Raw genomic sequence first — 14,322 nt, 5'->3', positions numbered from 1 at the left:
ATCAAAGGAAGACTTTCTTCTCATATGTGCAGACTGATGAATGAGGGGATAAGTAAAGTACAAAGAAATCCTGCTACATTTAGAATGAAACTGGAGGTGCTGCTTTGGCACCAGTGTGCAAATACCAAACACAGGTTTCCTGAAGCAAAAAGCAACCCACCAATATTCTCTGATCTGTGTTCTGCAAGTATTTACCTTTTGTGGGTAACTGCTATGTGTTAAAGTATATTCTTTTGTTCTTTTAAGTAGCACAAAGCCAGATAGGCTTTGTTTAAAATATGCTGCTTTCCCTTTAGGCCCATCTTCTGCGAGTATTTATGAAAAATTTGTACAAAAGGTTTGTGGATAAGATTAAGCCAGTTTCATTATTTTTGAAAAACTGTCACACTGACACTGATCTTGTTAAATCAGCCATCCCTAATAATATGCTTCTATAGTATTTCATTCACATCAAAATCAAGTTAAGAGATGAGACAGGAAAAGTGCAGATGATCTTACTTGTTTATGAAATGACTGAACTGATAATATCTTGGGTTGATATTATCTTACCTAGCATAAATATTAAAATAACTGGGTTTGCCAGGACACCAGCTTGGAAGTGAGGGATCATAGAATCATGGATATAATTTTAAACTCAACTTGCGTAGCTTTCAACAGATCACTAGTTTGTGTCTTTGTGCTTTTTTTCACCAAAAAAGAAGACGAAAATATGCTTTTGTATCTTTCAATCATGCAAGTAAATTCAAACTGTAAAAAAGCTGTAATAGTAGGACATTTAAAAGTAGGGTTAGGTACAACATAAGTGGATTAGTAACAAGCTATTATTTTGCTGTTCTGTTGGAAATATTTCTACTCATAGGAAAATTACTTCATGTATTTTTTATTATTTTTATTATTTTATTATTATTATTTCATTATTGTTATTTATTCAACAACTGTGAGTCTTTTTTGGAGGATAATCATTCCATCTGGTTTTTTTAGTGATATACTATCAGTCTCAGGTGTCATACAGTAGTATTTAATTTGAATACATGGAAACCTGTTTCCTTCATATTGGACATGAATCAGACTTAGATGGCTATCTAGGCATGGAGGTAAATTCCTTGGTCTACAAGCTTTTACACCGGCTGAAAATACAGGAGCAATCATGGACACCAGATTTATATCAGCTGGTTCAGAAAAAGTATTTATAAGTAATCCAAAATTTTTCTGAACTACATAGCATTTTACTCGATAACTGAACTTTTTAGATAGTAATGATATATACATTTAGTCTTCAGGGTGCTCTGGAAACAGAAACTGATGTCTCCTCCACAGTGGAGATCTTTGAGCTCTCTAGTTGACTGACACTTCCTGGTTTTGGTCAGGAACATGATCACCATTGTGTGGCTTGTCAATTTGTTTATTTCTACTGCCTGGTCTTGCTTAAATACACCAACTTTTGAACTTTTGTTCTTATCTGTCTCAGCATAATGGGAGAGAGAATGAAGCAGAGATTAAGAATTATGAAGCAAAACTTAGAACATCTCATATGATGCCAGTATTTTTTTTTTCCACCTCTATTCAAGCAAAAGACTTCTAGAGAGTAGCTTGGAAGCCCTTTAGCCATGCGTTCTTGGCTTTGTGCCTGTTTAACAGAGGTCTTGCACAACTTGTGTTTTATGTGCTGTCACCTTGATTTCTCTATATTTTAGCTGGTCTCCTGGGTGCCACTGTTTGCCATTGGCCTGCCTTCAAAGCAAGTGCCTGTGGACAGTACTCATACGGTATGTAACATACCGTATGCTTTGACAACTCATGTGGTCTTAATGGGTTTCCCAGTTACAGAGGCTAAAAGAGCAAGGCAGCCTGTTCTGCAGGCTACCACACAGCAGTTCTTATGAATAAATCCTTTAGATAGGAGAAAATAAATCATTTCTACAATGTTTGCTTTTTATCTGGTAGCTATAATGAAGCCTTTCTCTCCTGTGGCAAGGGAAAGTGCAAATAGGACATTCACACTGTCATCTAAATGAATAATGACTGGGAGACTATTTAACTTCATTTCTAGGGTTTCATGATATCTTCATGCTTGCAGATAGGTAAGAAGCTGAAGGCTGATATCTAGAAATCAGTGATTTTCTTTGTTTAGCTCTGTTATTGAATGCTTTCTTTAAATCCACACAGAAGGAAAGATGTGTTTCAGAAAGCAAGGCTATTTGTACGCATCACCTTACAAAACAGCAAGGAAATTACCTTGCTGCATGGACTGCTCCCTTTGATTTACTTACAGCTTTTGAAGTGGAATCTCATGATCTTCTCTGTATCCTCTCTTGTTTCACTTGACTTTGTTTCCTTGATCAGTTTTCACTCACCTCTGGCTTCTCCTGGTCCTCGATCCATTCTCCTCCCTGTTGTCTTCTTTTTCTCAGTATGAGTTAGTAGTATAAAAGGGATGTTTCTCCATAATAAAAATGATAATGCATCTATACTGATAAACTGAAGATTATACTGCAGTTTAACTGTCTGAAACTCTAGAACTTACTCAGTTATTTAAACACCTCTTGGAGACATATTTCATGTCATACCATATTTGCCTGCATGGCCTTTCATATTATCATTCCCAGTCTGATATTCTTCATTTTTTTTCAAGTTTATAGGCTTCTGAATTATACTGATTCCTTGACTGAAAAAATAGGGGGGTTTATTTTTTTCAGAAGAGAAAATGCTGTAACGAGATTATGATGGTAACACCACTTAGCATCTAAACTGTGTATGTAAGCAATAGAAAGTATTTTTAACTCACTGTATACTTTTTGATATGATTGGTTCATTTTTCTGATAAAATCAGAATAAATTCTGAAACTGATTGACTAGTAGGGCTGGGATAATGGGCTTATAGAATATTTTAAACTTACTAATTTAAACATAGCAGACATCTATCTAACATTTACTAATAAACTAATGTAGTTGCCAATAATTCTGGTTTTATCATAAATGCTACATTTTGTACTCAGTCCCAGATGTTTGCAGTTCCTACCAAAAATTTTCTTTTCCTACAAGGTTTGTATTCCTGCCTGCTGTCACCACCTCCTTTAAATGGGGGAATGTGTGGGTAGAGGGAGTATGAAGTCACCTCATCAAATTCCCTGATTTTGTTTCTGATATAAATTAGAAGAGGTTTTCTGGTTTTTTTTAAATAAAAATGCTACAAATGAGATAATTTTCCTACAGGAAGCATTTCCACCATTTTTGGTGATGCAGAATTTCTTTGCCCTTCTAACCTGTTATTACAGTGTACTGGAGGGGTTAAGTTTCATCATATTTATTTTGGGGAAAGACTTCCTTCCACCCTGAAAATTCATGTCCATTAAGCCCATTTTAAGGGTATTTTCCATTATTGCATTTTTCAGTAGTTAATGTTTCCATTTGCTCATATACATTTATAAATTATACTACTGTTCTAAACGATTTTTATTTTGAGGATGTGTTCTAAAAGAGGATTATTGTATTATTTTAAAATTCAATTGTCGAGAAGAACCACGCAAGGTTAACCAACGTGAATTATTCTCCAAAAGGAGCCTCAGCTATAGCATCTTTTTTACACTTTCCAAAGGCAAAGGTTCAACTTGATGATCTCAGAGGTCTTTTTCAACCTAAATGATTATGGGATTCTTGGAAATTAACAATTTTTTTCTCCAAGAGATGACTTGCAGGTTTCAAATTTGAAGCCTTGCTCTTGTAAGGTGTTCCAAAAATGGGAACTATTTCTTGATCATTTTGGAGTAGCCTGTTCCCCATAACTGATCAGGTGACATATTCACTTATTAGATGATTCAGTTTAGAAAGCTGAGGAAGCTCCACCTTGAGGGAAAACTTCAGCTTGGGAAGGTGTTTGGAACTCAGGTTCACACAGAGTGCCTTGCTGTCTTTAAAGTGGTTTCAGCTTAAGTAGAGTACTTTACTACCTTCCATTGTACAGGCTGAGCTTTCTGTCAAAATGTAAATAATTGCCAAACATAATTTTTTTTTTTTTTTAAAAAGGAATTACTAAATTAAAAGGGTATAATAAAAGAGCTGTGAAGGCCTATTCTGTTTAAGCCATGACTTGGACAAAGCATTCTAAATAAATAGGGTAAATAGTGTGTTGAAAGTGTATTTTTAGCTGTCTAATACTATCCACAAATACCTTGATCAATGTGACTTTGAGAAGTAACTCACAAGGCAAAAAAGTTTAACTTGGGGGTAAATTTCACTGAATTACTAAATTCAATTTAATCATATGAAGTAGTGGTGTGGCATAATGACATTGAGCTGCTATGGGCTTAACTTTGCCCTTTTAAAGTTGATGCACTTTAAACCAGTAGAGGTATTAAGCTCACAACAGTTTGACACATATCTTACTCAGCAGGTCATCTGATTGTATGACTGAGTTCAGATGTAACTGTAAGATTTGCTCTTTAGTAAGAGCTGCTAAAGAGAAGTTGTTTGAAGTGGTCTTAAATACATACCTCTTAAATAAACCTTTTGTTTTGAGCACACAAATAACAGAATATTGAATTACAGACTTAAGTGTTCAGAGTTTGTGAGCTAACAGACAGTGGAAATTCACTGTTCAGTCAAAGAGATAGGGAATACAACATTTTCTAAAAGGGAAAAAAACTTCCTTTGATTAATGCTTAGGTAGAGAAAACTTGCAGCATTGGTTCACATACATCTTGAGCATCAGAAGATATTTAGTTCAATCTTCTTTTAAACAAGTTTATTTATACTGAGATAATATTTGCAAAGCACCCCAGAAACAGGAAGATGTGAGTTTCTGTTTCTAATCTCAATGGACATATGATATGTGGCCTTAATGTAGTAAGCACCATTCAAAACAGAATAGATTTTTTCCATTCATCCAGAATATTTTCTTAAGTTGTAAAATGTGAAACATCTATACTTAAAGATTTTTTAAAAATCAATGGCATCATCAATAGTTATATATAAAGCATATGCAAAAAATAATTAGTAACTATATCTGTGTGAAAAGGATTAAAGGTTTGCGGCTTTTTGGTAACAGTTACTGGAGGAAATCTTGTATATAATGCAAAGCTGAGGTAATCTTAAAACACTTTTGTATGTATAAACTTGTATAAGTTTTTACAGTTAAATGATTAAATAAAGAGAAAAAACAAACCAAGGAAAGTCTCTGACTGATGTGATGTTTATATTGCTAGATGCTGATATTTTAAATTCAATAGAATGATCTGTCTATACTCACCTTAATCCCCAGAAATAAATCACTCTTAAAAGATAGTGAATGAAATGAGGGTCTGGGGGAAGCAGGGATTCTGCCCTTGCTTATGTAAGGTAAGACAGCAACTGCAGCACAGATTTAAATAAAAGCATGGGGTGAGGGGTGTGGAAGAAGAATCACCAATGTTTTCAAAAGATGGCTTGAGATGTCTATGGCTTGTTATCAGTGATCATGAATGATGTTGGTATACTGAAGAAATGAAAAGTCAGCCTGTGGTGGGGGCTGGGAGAACCCTTGCCCTGCCAGTCCTTAAGGGACTGATGGCACAGTTCTGTAAATTTAACATCAGGGAGGACTAAAGAAAAGGAAAATGTCAAATCTCTGTTGAGAGACTGAGATTGTTGAACAAAATTAGGCTTATTTATCTCAGTCAGTAATGACTGATGAGGACATATTCTTTACCTCATTTTCTGTTATTTTTTTACTCATGTCAGTGAAATGGTCTGAATCACTGTAATATTTTACAAATTAACACATGCTTTACATTTGTGATTCTGCACAAGTCCCTTGAAATGCCAAAAGGCTTCGACCTTTCAGGTAGGTAATGCAATTTTACTGGAGCAAACTTAATGTTTCTTTTCATTTTGCTTTTTATCAAGTTTGAAGATACTATTTCTTCCAATTTTACAAATGCATAGTTAATAACACTTCCTGTACCATATGTTCTGTAAAATAAAAACTACTTCACAGAGTTTTGATGGCTTTGTGATTAAGAAAATAGTCATTTGTAGAGTACATGTGGATACAATATTCTCTCTGCAAACTAACTGTGGTATGAAAGAATTGTTTTGTTCCTTTAATTCTTATTCTCTTAGACATAGGCTTCCCTGCACTAGTCTCATAGTGACGACAGTTAGCATGTGGTGGGCTACAATATCATCTACCAGCATTAACCTATGACCAGACTCTTTGTTAAAACTAATGAACACCAGTAGGGGCTCTATTTTATAGTGCACTTTCCCCAAACTTAAACGTAGAGAACTTCCCCCTATATTTTTACTTTAACTACTGAAACGATAAAAACAAAACATAAAATGAACTAAAGAAATTTGTTGCAGCTCCATGTTGACTTTAGCTTGCCTTGTATTCATATGTAGAGAATTACTAAAAATGTTCTTTTTACTTTGGCTGGTGATAGAGTCAAACATATTAAAGTCTTTCTCAATTGACATTTCTTAAAATGTCTTTACCCTTTGCAGTTTGTGTTGAAAAGGCCAAATTCTTCTTATCTCACTGTCAAAACCAGTGCTTCTGTCTTTTTACTAAGACTGTACATGTGAGTAAGAGAAGCAGAATTTTGTCCAAAGGAACCAAAAACTTCAGCATATTGAAAAGTTATAGCAATTTACAGTTTTAAAGTAAGCAAAATCATATGCCATATCTTTTTACCTTATTCCTGCTTGTTATCCATTTATGTATTTTGTGATGTAAATGTATTCACAGTAAAGATCCTCTCTGTGCATTTTTGCATCTTGCCTGTACATTGTGATTTTTTATAACAAAAATACAATCAGAATTTGTATCTAGTATTTGCCTTATAAACCACATTTTGCAGCACTTCCTGATCAGTTGTAAGGAGAGTTTTGGCTGTGAAAAGGCTGCAGGATTTGACCTATTAACTAGATTAGTACATATGTTGTTATTTATTTGGAAAACAAAGCTTCCCTTGAAATGCATTTTAAGGTCACCTAATTATCAGGCAAATACCAGTTTGAAGCCCTGAAAAACTCCCCTCTTCCTAATCAATTAATCTTGTTTTCATTGGGTCCCTCTGATTTTGCTTAGTGTTAGTTGGCTCAGATGCCAAAAAAAAAAAAAAAAAGAAAAAGAAAAGAAATGAAAAAAGACCATTGTATGATTCATTTTACAGGGGAAAAGAGTTAATAACTAATCAAAAATACTATTTGGAGGCAGCTGAGAATACCTACCCATGCAGCATACACGTCAAGCAGCTATTGAGCACAGCAGAGACCAAAAGCCAGCTGCATTTGGCTTCCGTGGAGTCTAAACGTGTTTTTTATTTGAGCTGTAACACGTGATTTTTGTTTGTTTGTATGTTTTGCTTTTCATTTTACACAACTAACTTCTAGAAGGAATTCTTGCAACTTCTTAACTTCCCCTTAACGGCACAGATGGCTTTCCTCACCGCACTGAATTGCTCTGTTTTCCCTTAGGCACAGCAATCACCTTTGACACCAGTAACAGTAGGTAAAGCAGCAGAAGTTATGGCAAAATCCGACTTTTAGAGGGACGTATTTACCTGTTGCTTCTGCATTTCATGCTGATGCTAGATGTGCAGCTAAAGCTTTTTGCTCAACTCCTCATTTACTCATTCCTCTGCTGACAAGGGCCGGGGTGGAAAGTGATGGGGTTCCATGGAAAGCTGCGTGGTGGGGGCAAAAGGAGTTTAGAATCAAATTACACAAAACTAGGCAAAAGTGGTCAATGTCTGCTGCCCCCTGAATTTAGGCAAAGCCTCTGCAAGGCTCCGCTTGCTGGCGACAGGGATGAGGGGAGCCCTTCCTGCCGCCGGGGCGCACGCCGTGCGCGCCCCTCACGGACGGGAGGGGCTGCCGGGGTGCGAAGCGCCGTCCCCCAGGGCCGGGGCTCGGCCGCTCGCGGACCCGCCCGGGCGCCTGCCCGCGGCCCGGCGGCGGGGTTGTGGCGGGGCGAAGGAAGGGGGGCCGCGGCGGGTGCCCGCCCGGGCGGGGCGGGGCGGGGCCGGACGGGACGGGGCCCGGCGCGTCCCGCCCCGTGGGGGCGAGCGGCGGGCGGGGGCAGCGCGGTCGCTGCCGCCGGGGCGCAGCTGCCCGCCCGCCGCCGGGCGCTGAGTGCGCGCACGGGCCGCGCTCCTGCCTGCCTGCGCCCGCACGCACACAGGGACACGCACACAGGGACACGCACACACACAGACGCGCACACACACACGCGCCCGCCCGCCGTGCGCTGCGCATCCCGCGCCGCCGGTGCTGCCCGCCCGCCCCGCCGGGACGCGCCAGTCGCGGTCTCCCGCAGTTTCTCCGCGGGTGCCCAGGTGGCTGTGCCCCGCGGCGCTTCCCGCTCGGCCCGGCACGACTCAGCACGGCCCTGCGTGTCTTGCCAGCCGGCGTCCCGCGGGCGCGGAGCCGATGGCGCTGGGCGGGAGGATGCGCCTGAGCCGCGTCTGCTGCGTGTTCTACCAGCTGTGCGTGCTGTCAAGCGGTCTCGGCGCAGGTAAGTGCGCGCCTTTCGCGGGACGGGCCGAGCCCGGGGCGGCCTCCGCGCCCCGCCGGCTGCCGGTGGCGGTACCTGGCCATTGTTAACCGCGCCCGCCCCCCGTAACCGATGGGTGATCAGATAATGCGCTCCTCGGCTGTGAGGGTGCACTGCGCTTCGCTCCTCTGTACGAGACCTGATTTCCACAGGCAGCCCTGTCATCTCTGCCGGCTGTGCTGTTCCTAGAGTGAGATGAATGTGTAAATAAAACTGTTTCCTGTCTCAGGCCAGCGGAGGTTGTGTGTACCCAGATGTTTATAAACATAATGCTGGCTTGCTGGAATTTGGTTGTATGTAGTGTGTATGTGATACGCACACATCACTAATTCTTGATTCTAATTCAGTTTCATTATAAGAATTATCATGATACAGCATGTGTGTGCAACTGCCACTTGTATGTGAAGCCATGGTGTGTGTGTGTTTATCTGGCTTAACTTTGGAAAGCATAATGGTTCTTTCAAAACATGCTGAGAATGAGGTTGAAATTTTCAAATTTTGCAGGTTTTCCCCAGCAATTTTTTTTTAGCTATATGAAAAAGTTGTTACTTTGTCTAAATGATGAAGGGTTTATGCAACTTTTCTTGCTTGGAGGTGGTGATCAAAAGGAAGAAATCCCCAGCTGCTGGTACAAACATGACTTCTGCCCAGCCTGGGCTCCGGCTTTCTCTCAATGTTCAGCAGGACCCTGGTGTGTTCCAGACGCATCAACAGGCACAGACCCATCTAGTAGCTGGCCCCCCTGTTGTGTGTAAGGACAAGATGAAAGGGACAAACGAAGCCCACTGTATTTTGTGTGGTGTGCTTGTTGGTCTAGGAGTCCGAAGGACCATCTTGTGTTGTCAAAGGGTACGTTTCTGGCAGGCACTGGATGCTGCTCGGTGCTCCACTCATTTAAAGCATCTGCTGGCTTTCCCACAGGTCTCCATGCTTCAGAAGAGACTGAGGAGTGGGAGATCGTCTTCCCTGCACTGTGGAGCCCGGGCCAGCAGGAGCCGACCGGTGGCAGTGGTGGTGGTGGGGGTTGCAATGTCGACCCCAGTAGTGGGAACCGAAGCAGCACTTTCAGCGCCCCAGTCACACCTAGCCCAGTGGCTGGCAGCTCCCGAGAGGTGCGTTCAGTCTCCTCCTCGGTAGATGGGCAGGCGCAGGCTGTAGGGGAGGCAGCAGAGGAAGAGGACACTGAGGATGAGTACGAGTCTCAGGAGTTTTACCACTGGTCCCCCCTGCCCCAGGGGTCTGGTGCTGCCTCTCAGCTGCCACCACCACCGTCCCCCCCACCACCACCTCCAGCAGAGGACGGAGACGAAGTGCTGCTGAGGATCCCAGCTTTTGCTCGGGAACTCTACCTGCTGCTCAAGAGGGACAGCCGCTTCCTGGCTCCTGGCTTTGCTGTGGAAGAGCGGCTCGGGGCTGAGGGCAAAAGTCCACCCAGTGCCGCACAGTCGCAACCTGAGAGAGCCTGTTACTACAGTGGTGCTGTCCTCCGCTACCCGGGCTCCTTCGCCTCCTTCAGTACCTGTGGTGGATTGGTAAGATGACCTTGCATGCAGGGGTAGCACCCAGGTCTTCATCCAAGTCTGCTTCATCTGTTGCTCTTCACTCCCATTCTTTTCCTAAGGTCTTCTTTCTTCCATATTATCTTGGGTCCTACCTCTGTACCTACCCTTGTTCTTAACAATTTTCCTATTCATACTCTTCTCATAACATTTCTCAAATTCATAATTCTGCCTTTAGCCTGTACAATAGTGATATTATTTATCCCATTTCCAGATGCATGCCTTTCTGGTTTTGGATTTCCATCTTCTTATACCATCCTTTCTTAAACTTTTCTCATCTCCATCTGTAATTTTATCTTGCCGTCCATGGATGTCTGTAATTAGGTATCTCCATGCTCCCTCTCCTTTCTTTTCACTGTGTCATCATCTCTCCTTCAGTCCATCTGTAATCCATTTGCTCTTCATTCTCATCCTGTATTCTAAAGTTATCTTCCTCCTTTGTATTATCTCAGTTTTCAAACTGTTTTGTCTTTTCTATTTCCACCAGTATTTTACCAGTGTCTCCTTTCTTCTTTTCATTATTCCTTTTTTCATCTCTTTGGCCTTTTTTCTCTACCTCACAGCTTCCCACATGTGGTACCTGTAGTTACTTGAATTTGGGACTTCTTTCCTTTTAACTCCTCCACAGAAGAATGCAATGAGTATGTTCTCAGCAGAAATGTTAATACAGTCAGACCTTTTAAATTGTTACTACTTCTGTGGCATACCTCTCTTATTTAAAGCAAGTTTCTCCTGCTATTACTTCTGTTGCATCAATCATGATTTTTGCCAGATAAAGAGGGTACACTGACAACAGCAGTGATGATCCAAAGAGCTGCAGTCCTAAGGTACTTGTGGGTTGATGGAAAGTGTGGAAAGAAAGTTTACTTGCGATGGTACAGAATGCTGGCAGGATCTAAAACAGAACTGATTATTGCTACTGTTTTTCTCATTTCCGGCCCTTATGTAGCATCATAAATGCAGGTACCTGCAGCACATTACAGAATTTAGAATACGAAGAGTAATGGTGCTAGAAAGGGTTAACATCCTCCATGATCCTGGGGTTGGGATGTAAATCACAATAACCACATGAGAGATATTTTCTTGTATTTTTTTTCTGAATTTGAACATCTAACTTGTTCCACTGTTGATTCTTGAAGATGTGCCTTTTTATTTGTATGGCCGTGAAGTGAAACCAGATAAAATGTGGAAATTTTGACTGCTTATTCATTTGCCTGTTTGAACTTATTCAAAAATCAACACAAACTGAAAATGGTGGATTGACACCAAATAAAATATTTGCCTGCACTCCTGCAAAGTGAAACCGCCAAGTTTCACACAAGTCTAAGTGGCTGGCATCTAATTATTGTTATTTTGTCAGATTTTCCGAAGCATGGTAGTAGAATTAATTGTGGAGAAAAATATTGAAAGTCAAGTGACGGTAGTTTGAAAGCAATCAGGTAAAAGAGTTTTGTATTCATGAAAAGCATTTGACTTCTGTGCTCCTTTTTATTTTGACAATTTTACTTCCTTCTACATTGTGTTTGGGTAAAATTAGCTTAGAAAATCTTTGTAAAGAAATTGGTGGAAGTAATTATCACCTTTTTATTATGTCTGCTCAAAAGCCGTGTACATCATTGCATGTCTGTAACACCTCTGATTTGTTATAAAAATTGAAATTCACTTTTTGGATAGATTCCAGTTTCTTAAGAGGCCCATTAGTAATATTTGATTCTGTTAGACTTTACTAGGAGTACCAGCTTACTCCAAAGCGTTTGGCCATCTAAGCATGCATGTGTCCAGATCATGTTCCCCATCTAGAAAACTGCAGCTGAAACATAAAGTATTCTGTGTATCTCAAATAAAATTGGAAACTGTTGTTGATGTTGACTGGTGTTGTCATGATCCTCAACTGCATAGTCTTGTTTGTGGTGAAATAGTTAAGCAGCTGTTCTTCCTGAGAGTGTTGCTGCGTCAGGCATAGTTAAAAAAAATTGCACAGTGCTATTATGTCAAAGTTGTCATAACAAATCCTAAGCTATTTGTCATTCTTTATTCAGTCATTGCTTGGGCTCTATTACATATGTAAGTTGCTGAGTTTCCAAGAGTATTGAAAAAACATCCTAACATGCATTGCATATTCCACCCTGTTTCGTCTAGGCCTGGCCCTGCAAATAGGGCCAAGCAGTACTTCAAACTACATTTTCTTTTTTTAAGATGTAAAATAACACTGAAACTTGAACCCACAAATATTTTATTGTAGTTACTGGAATTAGAATTTATTTTTTAATTTTAAATATAAAGACATTTCAGAGAAAATATGAATGTAGATATATGCTCATTTCAAAGCTTTGCAGACTTTGGGCTAGGTTTAGTAAGCTGCATACATTTTGGTAAAATGTGGGCTAATATACAGCTTAGATTACACCATTCTGCTCTTCAGAAATGGCCTTTTAGTGAGTCTTTGCTCACCAAGTAAATTAAGTGTAGTCTGATGGACAACAGTGATTTTGCCACGTAGGAGGAAGGGTGAAGGAGTGCAGTGGTTTGGCCATCGTATGCAGGGAAAGGTCATACCTGGCTGTACAGATGTATGGCTGTTGCTGTAGGACTAGTTTGTCAAAAGGTACTGCATCTTCAATAAATTAAAGAGAGGCCTTAGGTGAAACTGTTGTACCATCCACACAGAATACTGGTGTCCGTTCCAACTTCTCAAGGCACAGAGACCTGACATGCCAATGATATTCAGGAAATTGGAAAAAAAAGACTGTGTAGAAATCAACTTCTATACACAGAAAAGCAGAAGAATATTGCTGCAGATGTTAGGGGCCTTATCCCTCTGAAGCTGAAATTTAGATGCTTTTTTTAATATTTCAGTGGTTGTACTTGTGTAAAGCATCTAACATACAGCACAACATTAAAGCTTCCCCATATTATTTCACAGTTCTTGAGAGCTTCAGTAGTGTGTTTTTTCTTAAGCTGCTTGCCAAGAACCAGTATGGAGGGGTGATAATAATGGGGCTCCTAACATACCATGAAAGTCATGCAAAAACACAAATGAGAAATGAAAGCTGTACTCCTAGATAATTACTAACCAAATTCTGACTGTGGGTGTTGTCTTCGTCCAGTCACTTACCTGACAAATGAAGGAAACATAACTCAGTGGTTATTTTCTAATGAATCTAAAGGTTGGAGATACGCATAGACTATCTAGAAACTTCATCATGGTGACTTTGGTGCAATCTCAGAGCTCACATGATCAATGGTGACAGTCCTCTCCAGCTTCTTGGTAAAACACTTGTGGATGCTTACATCTCTTTGAAGCTCAGTGGGATTTACTCTGAGTACATTTTGGGATTCTGCACTGGTGCTCTGGGAATAAGGAGAGGTTTCCAAGGATTCTCCCATCTGTATGCTGACTGCCTGCTTTTTGTTCATGGTTAGCCAAATACCAGGATGTAAACAGTTCTGCTGATGCCAGTGAGACTGTTCTTCTGAAAGTGATGAATTGCAGAGCTGGACCATTAGTTATTTAAATGCTTTTTTCTTCTGTTTGCTTGTGTTCTGCCATAATATTTGAAATAAGAAAAAAGTTGTGTCAAAGGTTATTGGACAGTTTTACTTGTGGCTGGTAATACATATATATGTGGTAATTCTTTTTATAGCATGATGTAGGAGAAATTTACTGTGGACTTAAGAAATCAGACTACTGGTTCTTTATCTACTGCTAGAATGAAGGTTAAAGTAGTCTCACTGCTTTTCCCACAGAGTGCTGTAAACATGGCAAACGTGTGCTTTATCCCCTACTCATTTCATTTCAAAAAGAGAGGTTTTACTACAATTTTTTCTCAGTAATTAATTCCTTAGGTAGTACTCTATGGCTGTATACTGACAGGCATGCATTTCCCCAATGTTTCTTCTTATTTTAGCTGAATAGTTTGCAATAAATAGAGAACAGCTATTTCTGTTTAGGCAGAGAAAGGATTTGAATGCTTTTTTTATTTCTAAAGCAATGGGGTATGTTTAGACTTTCAGGAAGTGCAAACAGGAGCAAAGACAGAGAGGACGGACAGAACAATGCAGCTTCTTACCACTGTGCTGTTCATCTCAGCTTCTTAGCAGGTTGTCTAACAGAACATCTCTGGAGCTCTACCTGAGAAGACAACACTGACATTTGGGTTAATTTACTGGAGAGAAGTTTTGAAATTCATCTGATTTTCACTGGATGTTGAGAAAGTGAATCAGGCAATA

At 40.2% G+C, this 14,322-nt stretch overlaps 1 protein-coding gene across 1 annotated transcript in view; it reads left to right on the top strand.

Annotated features, from left to right (window-relative positions):
- Window positions 1–8,134: 8,134 nt before the first annotated feature.
- The window catches only part of ADAMTS19 (ADAM metallopeptidase with thrombospondin type 1 motif 19), a 135,718-nt gene continuing 129,530 nt past the window's right edge, over window positions 8,135–14,322 (top strand). Inside the window, exons 1-2 of the mRNA XM_069002224.1 lie at window positions 8,135–8,494; window positions 9,455–10,065. Of these exons, the coding sequence (XP_068858325.1) occupies window positions 8,410–8,494; window positions 9,455–10,065 (696 nt within the window). The 5' untranslated portion in view covers window positions 8,135–8,409. The remainder of the gene's footprint in view (window positions 8,495–9,454; window positions 10,066–14,322) is intronic.

This window comes from Aphelocoma coerulescens (assembly GCF_041296385.1).
Source record: "Aphelocoma coerulescens isolate FSJ_1873_10779 chromosome Z unlocalized genomic scaffold, UR_Acoe_1.0 ChrZ, whole genome shotgun sequence".
Taxonomy (NCBI): domain Eukaryota; kingdom Metazoa; phylum Chordata; class Aves; order Passeriformes; family Corvidae; genus Aphelocoma; species Aphelocoma coerulescens.
Note: the sequence above shows the minus strand (reverse complement) of the source record. Positions and strands in the feature narration are given on the sequence as shown.